Below are 9,007 nucleotides of genomic sequence, written 5' to 3' on the forward strand. Positions count from 1 at the left end.
AATCATCCACATTAGTGCGTTTTTCACAAGCTCTTGATGACAATCAAAATAAAATTGAAATGTCATAATTTTTTACAGGTGCATAGATAAAATGATGCAGATCATATCCAACGGTTTTATTTTGACTTTTAAATTTTAAATTTTGAATTATTAAAATTTTAAAAAATAAAAGTATAATAGAGACACAAAAAATAGAGGCATTTTTATATAGATAATTTTCTCTAAAACAAATTATACAATAACATTTTTTTTGCCGACCTCCTTGATATCTCTCTCTTCCTATTCCTACTTTCTGGACACGACAGTACGACACCACATCTCAGATATGAAGACCTCAAAATCCGGTCATATACATGCCACGTTATCGTGCTTGTAAAAGAGCGTAGAAATGGTTCGTGCGGATAGGACTGTGAATCACGATAAGCGATATTTCTGGAAAAAATTCCCTCCTCTCCAGTTTGTGGTTTCTGGTAGAGGGATCTTACCGCTAGATTCGTTTAGATCTCGATCCTACGATTAAGAAATTTCTAATAGAGTAGAGTGCGTGCCCACTGGAGACAACCTGGAAGTAATTATCTGCATAAATACCTCCTGATCCCGACATCTCCTCTCCGGGCAGAAGCAAACAAGGAGGTTCTGAGATCGTCTCACTTTTTACTAAGACTGTAAGACCTGAATCATCTTTCTTCCCTTCCTAATCAAATTGTTTAAAATTTTAGTTTTCTTTGGATTGCTTTGAAGCTTGGATTTTTTTTTCTCAACGAATTAGATGTCAATCACTCATAAAATGGAAACAGTGTGTATCGAACCGTATTTTAATGCTTCAGTCATGGAGAATAAGTTTTAGTGTTTCTTTGGCAATTGATGGTTTTTAAGTTAGTTATTATGGAGCGGACTTCGTGCTTAGAAAGGGAATTATGAGTTGATTGTCAGGTTGTGATGAATTCGCAACAGTTACTCTTAAACTTTTGGGACGGACCTTAGGTTAAATTTATTTATTTAATTTACAGAAATATCAGCTTATCTTGACATTTGAAAAAGGGGAGAGAAAAGTTAATTCTTAGCTTCATAGGAAACCAATGTAATTACATACTGAGCAATTGTCGAGCCAGGTTGATTATATTTTATGTACTAAGCCATGTTTCATCCAGGCTAATTATTCCTCATTGATTTTTTATGATAAATATAGACAAGTCAAGGTATGGCATCAAGTGAGAATGTGTTGGAGTGGGCCCAGAAAGACAAGCGCCGGATGTTACATGCTGTGTATCGTGTTGGTGACTTGGATCGTACCATAAAGTATAACTCTGTACCATACAAGAGAATTTTTTTCCAAATGTTCTGTATATTATGATTTGTATATCCACTTTTCTTACACAGCTAGTACTTTGAGAATAGGTTTTATACTGAGTGCTTTGGCATGAAACTTCTGAGGAAAAGGGATATTCCTGAAGAGAAATACTCTAATGCATTTCTTGGATTTGGTCCAGAGGATACAAATTTTGCAGTTGAATTGACATATAGTATGTGCCATTTGTTTTTTTTATTGTTTATGTTCATATTTTATAATAAAAATTATACTGCAATTAAAAGATTAGTTTTCTCACAGTCTCCCCCTTGCTGCAATTAAGTATCAATTGAATACACAAGAGAAATTTTTTGTTTCTATCTCTTCTCTCCATTTTACATTTTATATCTAGTCGTTCCAGTCTTTGGCAACTCAACCTTGTGATGCTTTCAAGCTTTCGAATTGACAATTTTCTATCTGATTACTTGTCATTGAATCAACTTTTCATCTAATTTGCAGATTATGGAGTTGACAAGTATGATATTGGCACTGGATTCGGCCATTTTGCCATTGCAACTGAAGATGTACATCATAATTACCTCTTTATTTTTTACTTTGTTGCTGTTTAATTTTCAACCTACTACAAATTTAATTTCAATTAGAAAACCTGAGAGCATAAATATCAATTAGAAGGCAAAATAAGACAATAAATAATCTCAACATAATCTATATTTTAATACATAGATAACTAAGCTGGTGGAGACTGTAAAAGCTTCTGGAGTAGGAAAGGTAACACGTGAACCAGGTCCAGTGAAGGGCGGAACGACTGTAATAGCATTTGTGCAAGACCCTGATGGTTACATGTTTGAAATAATTCAAAGGGGTCCCACACCTGAACCTCTCTGCCAGGTCATGCTTCGGGTAGGGGACCTTGACCGTTCCATCCAGTTCTATCAAAAGGTTAGTAGTTTCGTACCGTAACTTTTAAATTGTAGTGGTGTGCGTGTGTACATGTGCACATTTGATGAATTTCTCCTCTTCATATAGTTGCCATTGTCTTTTGAATAGGTTTCTACAAGTAGAAATGACTTTTCTTTGTAGCAGCTGATATCATCCATTATATCTGATATTTGCAATTAGCGCCTGACTAAATGAGAAATGTGCAAACAGAACCCAGATTTCTAGTTAAAATGGAAAAAAAAACTATATTTTGTTAAATGATTGACAATATTACCCCAAGGTTTTATAAGCCAAGTTCCTCTTCATTCAAATTAAATTTAAAATGACATAAATAATTGGAGGGCCTGTTGATTTGTGTTACTTGTCAGAAATATGGTTGAATCAAGGTGAGAAGTTCAAAAAACTTGACGGTTTGTTGGTACCTGTAACAAACAAAACAAAATTGATGATAAAAAATATGTGAAAATCATGTATTTCCTGCAAAAATGTATAGTAAGATGTTGGTTTTGAGTTTTAAGAATTTTTTATGGAAGTGAGTAGATCTTCAAATCATGTATTTGCTGAAATAATTAAAAAAAATATATATTCTAGGGATGATTTCTTGAATAGATCTTCAAATTTGAAATAGCCTAAGCACACTGAAAAAAGGGAAATTGTGCTTGTAAAAGGAACACGGGAAATGTAGCCTATACACAAAATATAACAAATTGTTCTCATACTTCTCCCTTTACATTGCTCAACAATTGTCCAAACCCACCCACCTGCTTATCCTTGCACAAAGTAGGAAGAAAGAGACAGCTTGACTGTGCTAAGATATTCTTAGGATAGGGCACATGAATTTTCATGTTGTACAAGGCTATATAGTATCGTGATGTCTGGGAGAGAACATGCATGATATATTCATATTGTTTGATAGATATTAGCTTTGTCCAACTTTGTTCTTATTTGTACTCTTTAATTCAGGCTTGTGGTATGAAGCTGCTGAGGAAAAAGGATGTCCCAGACTACAAGGTATTACTTCTATATTCCGTCGATCACAGTACTTTGTTTATGACTCATTGATCCTGGTTACTTCATATCTGCTAAATTATTTTTTATATGGTCTCCTCCGTAGTATACAATTGCCATGATGGGGTATGCTGATGAACAGGAAACTACTGTTCTTGAGCTGACATACAACTATGGTGTGACTGAATACACCAAAGGCAATGCATATGCTCAGGTTTATTTCTATTTTTTATTGTTAGATCTCTCTTTATAGTTGCTCCTGATATTTGACCGTGACTTATTGGAGTGTTTTTATCTATGCCCCCAGCCCTCCCCTCCCCACACACACACATACAATCCAATAAACTATCTTATTTTCCCTAATAAAACATAGTATATGCATTTTACATGTCAGTGCGGTCATTTTCAATATAAAAAAAATGAAAGATCTTCCATTCTTCTGTTATATAAAGATTAACCATGAGGATGAGGTATGCTTGCTGTATCTTTCTATGGTAACCAAAAAAGTTAACGCACTGGAGATAATTCTTGTCTTTGATGATGTGATACATTCTATCTTTTGATGCCTCTCATTTTTCCTGCGTTCTGCACATCATTTCTGCATTTTTGCAATTGCAGATAATTTTATTTTATTTTCACCATCTTTATGTAGGTTGCTATTAGCACAGAGGATGTGTACAAGAGTGCAGAGGTGGTTGATATCACGACGAAGGAATTGGGAGGCAAAATAACAAGGCAGCCAGGCCCGATTCCTGGGTTAAATACCAAAATTACCGCCTTTCTTGATCCCGATGGCTGGAAAACGGTATGTATGTTTCTTGAGCGTTTTAACTTCTTTAGATTATATTTTGAAGCTGAATAGGGTTTTATTGAGGCCTTTGTATTATGATTTTGCAAAAACTCAAGTTGCCAAAGTCAAACTGTTAGTGTGATTTTGATACCGTTGATCAGATATCCTTCAGTATTTTTTTTTTTTTGATGTGAAGATATCCTTTAGTTATGGTTTCTGGTATGGTAGAACATGTCAAGTTGCTCAACTATCGACATAGGAATCTAAGTTCAATTCTAAAATATTCAAATAGAAATTGCAAATTATTCTTCTTTATTCTGATAAACCTGTCACATCAATTCTCCTTATCTTCAGGTCTTGGTAGACCACATAGATTTCCTGAAGGAGCTGGAAAAGGCTTAATTCGGCAACTGCGGTTAGAATGTTTATGTTGAATGTAGAACTACTAGGGTTTAAATAAATGGCAGGAGAGCACTGTGATGAAATGTCTTGTGAACTATGCCACTTAGCTGCTTGTATTTACGTGCCCCTTGAACCTTTTCATGCAATATGGCACATGGGATATCAGTTATGAATGCATTTGGTGTTTGTTTATTTTCATGCTAGTAAGCTAGTTTTTGTAAACTTGGTCTTGTGATGTGTATCTTTCCCCAAGTTGGTGGCCAAGGTTAATAAATCAAGTTCTTGTGCATTCTTTTAGGATGCACATCTGGTGAAAGTTTCTTATTGTTTTATGCCGTAGGTTTTCTGCTGGATATCTGCTAGCTATCTAATTACAAGATGATGTTATTGTCGTCAGAAGTAAATTGTCCATAAATTATTTGACAATCCTTTTAATATGATTTACGGTTCCCATTTGTTTTGATGCTCCAGGGTCAATTTTACGGTAACCGTGATATTTTACTCTAAAACTATATAAAACATCGTTAATAAATGCAACAAATTTGAAAAAAAAAAATGAGGGTCAATTCTTCATTCTTTCTTACTAGATTGACCTTTTTAGTTTCTCGTTAATATCACATCAGCAACAAAACAAAATATATTGAATGAGTCATAACTCTTACAATGTTATATTTTTTGCTTAAATTTTTTAACAATATGCTTCTATCATTAATATGCTGAGTCAAATTAATCTTTTTTTCATGTAATTTAATGTATATGTAAAAAATATTTTTTTTTCCTTTTGGCAAAAATTAAAAGGATCCGAATTAATTGAACTAAAAAAAAATTAGGAGAACCTATATTTTATCACTCGACATTATTTTATTTTTATAATATTTAACAATGAAAGAAATCTAAAAGTTATTTAAAAAATTTATAATCACAATTTGTTCCTCACTAAATTAGAGTTTTAACGTGTAGCATATGCATTTGACAACTATCTATTCAATAAAATTACACAATAACCGCTGAATTTAGCAATTTTATCCCCGCTACAAAATGTGAAAACAAAACGAGACGGATTGCTTTAACCGTGATCCCCTCCATTTTCGATATGTTCTTTTTTGTTTTTCCCCTACTTCTAGAGTGGGAGGGCGTGTTGGGCGGATGGAGTGGAATAAAAGTGGGAACGGAATTGTAAAAATTTTGAACTAAAAATTACTGTTCACGTGGAAAAAAAAAATTTAGTATGAGTGAATTTTTTTTTCCCCACGTGAACAGTAATTTTTAGACTGCCGCTGAACAAGGCCGGAATATTTCAACTATCCTAGTTGAAACAAAGGATTGAAGTCGAAAAACAAAGGATTGAAGCCGAAAAAAAGAGAGCTATCACATTATCTCTATGTAAGAGGTCATGTGGCAAATGTGCATAATTTCTATGTAAGAGATAATGAGTTTGAATTCAAATGGGAGAAATCATTTATAGTACTACAAATGTATTAAATAGTTGGGTGGTTTGAACTCCCACTTTTATTAAAAAAAAAAAAAAAATACTGAAGTTCATAATATTCATCAAATTATAATGGTAAATAACATAATTTTTTCATAATACATATCTACTATTCAAATACAAATAATTAAAACATAAAATCATATAAAATCATATCTGTATTTATATCCACAAAGATATTTGAATATCAGATATCCACAGCTAATTTGTCAAATACAAATCGAATATGAATTAGATATTATCCATACCATCTTCAACCCTATTTCCTCACTAATTCTTTTCTTACTTTGTTAGTGGGGTCATGCACGCCACAAAACTATGCATTCATTAATTTATGTCAGGGATGTCTGACAGGTACAATCAACACTGGTTTGTTCAATTCAAGCCTCGGAATTGGGATGGTACAACTTGTTAAAGACTTCATAAAACCTGATGGATGTTTGACTGGATTATTTAATAACTTCATAGGATTAACCGGTAACCAGAAATTTGTGTGCGGATTTGAACAGCAAGAGTTCCCAAGAATTTTGCTCAAGGCAGCAACGGAGCAAGGGAAACTTTTTGTATGGACCATTTTGTCCATGTTTCAAAAAGAAAATTAATAAAGCAACGCCTACTGCTTCTCTAATGCACAATCAGCATTAATAAAGCAATTAATTCTTCAAATAAATAGAAATATTTACTTCCTAAGCCGTTGAAGTCAATTTTAAAAAAAAAACGATGAAGGTTACGGGTGAGGATTTTAATAGCAAAAAAATGACTCAATGCAGCAATTAGGTGAGAGAATTTTTTCACTTAGACCATTATGTCCCTGTTTTAAGAAGGAAACTAATATAACAGTATATTACAAGATCATAAGCATTAATGGAGCATCACCTCTTAATAGAAATATTTTCTTCAAATAAATTCAAAGATATAGATATGAAATCAAGGATATTGCATTTCCCTTTTCATTGTTACAAAATAAGACGTTATTTTCTTAGAAAAAATGGCCCGTTTATTTTATATTAAATATTGAATTTCTGCATTTGGAATTTTATATCCTGATTTATGCTGTTATTATTTTTCAACATCATATAAAACACGTCTGATTTTTATATATCTTTTTTTTTTGTACAATTCAAAATTTCTAACTGGTCTTGTTTTATTTTATTTTTCTTTTGATTTTGTGAACTACATAATTAATTATTGAAGATACACACACAAGTAAGATTATGAAGTAAATAAGCTGATTTCAAAAATTAATTTTTAGGACTGCATGCCTTTGCTTCTCTTGATGGAACTGTTATCTTGAGAATCTGAGTCTATTTTATATAATTTTTTTTATATCAAGAATGAGTTTAACAATAGATCAATCAGCATATTACATACAGATTTTGAGCTGTTACAATCTATAACGTAATAGCATAAATATAACAACCATTAATCCTAAAAATTTCATTTTAACAATAATAATTTGAATAGGGTTTTTGATAAATATTTTATTATTATGCTAACCATAAAACTAAAAATTTAAAAACTAGAAAATTCATTGAAATTAAGCATAGTAGTAACATTATTCTCAAATATCATATTAAGACCTTCATTTTCATCCGTCGCTTCATTAGCTAGAGGGGCTTTTTTTTTTGAAAAATAAATGTAAAGGAAGTCTTCAGATTCTATTAATACATCAGAGATGTCAAAAAATACCAAGAAAAGGGAAAAAAAAAAAGACGAACGAAAAAGAGAAATAGAAAGGATTACAAATTAGGCAATAAAAATGAAACCAGCATAATCTGTCTTTCCCACTTCTTTTTTTTTTTTACATGCAAGTGAAAATGTGACATTATTAAGTCATGTATATTTTACAAAAATATTTTGAATTTCTAATTGTTTTGTTATTATCATCAGAGGGGGATTTAGGATTTTCGTCAGGAGAGGGCAAAAAAATATCGAATCGGATTTAAATAGTTTATCGGATTTAAACTCATTAACTAAATGGGTACTCGATAAAAAAACAATGTTTTGACTTATATTTTTCAATACCTTGACTTATAATTTCTGATCCTATAACTTATAATTAATATTACTAATCATAATTCAAGAAATTTATTTTGATTTTAACACTAAATTTAACCCGAATTACAAATCAAACATTCAGAGTGAGACAAAAAATTTTTCAGAGAGGAGCAAAGTCGACCGGTACCAATAAATTACCACTAAAACTCAAAATCCAGAGAGGCGGCTGCTAGCACAGTAGATCCGCCCCTGATTATCATTACCATTATTTAAATATGGAGGCATTATGGATGGATGGAGGCCCAACTGTGGAGACTGATGCCATTAATAGCTCTGGCTTTCACATTCCATTCATTTTTCTACCTTCAAATTTAAGAAAGCTTATCAAAGTTTTTTTAATTTGGCCCTTCTTGTCAGTCTCTTCACCAAAAGCAGCACCAAATTATTCTTCAACAACCGGCCATTAATAGCCTTGCTAGCAAAACTTTTACCAATACGCAAAACAAATAAACTATTGGTCACTAAATATATGTATATATATATTTTTAAATTTTGACAGTGCCTGTCAAGTTGAATTACAGGAAGAAGGCTAGAATTTATTTTTAATAAATATACACTTAAGACTTACCTTGCATATCATTACAAAAAGAATATAATTAAAATGTCAACAAAAAATTATACATTTTTTCCAACATGTTAACCTAAAATAAGAGTTTTTTTTTTTTTTTGCACAACGGTCACTATTGTAACAATGTAAATTAACAAGCCAGATAAGCACCTAACGTGATATTGGCACGGCTCAATTAAAGAGTGGGGCCCCCATTCCAGCGGCACCAACTCTCTAATTGAACCGGACCAATATCTTGTTAAACTAAATCATGCCTTGTAAACATGACAATTTAAGTACTTGTAACGGAGCTAAAACTATACAATTTAAAAAGAGTTTGATCTTAATTGAACAGAGCTTTTAAGGCACTACAAATTATAGAACAATGAAACAAATTTATATTGAATAAAAAAAAGAAACAAATCTACAATGTTATTCTTTCTTTAAGTCTTTTTTATGCAAAAT

The 9,007-nt window shown here is 32.0% G+C and overlaps 1 protein-coding gene across 1 annotated transcript; it reads left to right on the forward strand.

Annotated features, from left to right (window-relative positions):
• The first annotated feature begins 1,195 nt into the window (after positions 1-1,195).
• GLX1 (glyoxalase/bleomycin resistance protein/dioxygenase superfamily protein) lies at positions 1,196-4,646 on the forward strand. Its single transcript, XM_078319888.1, has 8 exons — positions 1,196-1,299; positions 1,399-1,523; positions 1,808-1,872; positions 2,033-2,248; positions 3,212-3,259; positions 3,363-3,470; positions 3,909-4,061; positions 4,401-4,646. Exons 1-8 carry the CDS (start codon positions 1,202-1,204, stop codon positions 4,446-4,448), a joined length of 861 nt encoding a protein of 286 aa, XP_078176014.1. The 5' UTR covers positions 1,196-1,201; the 3' UTR covers positions 4,449-4,646.
• Positions 4,647-9,007: the final 4,361 nt, after the last annotated feature.

Source organism: Carex rostrata, chromosome 18 (assembly GCF_964058835.1).
Source record: "Carex rostrata chromosome 18, lpCarRost1.2, whole genome shotgun sequence".
Classification (NCBI taxonomy): Eukaryota; Viridiplantae; Streptophyta; class Magnoliopsida; order Poales; family Cyperaceae; genus Carex; species Carex rostrata.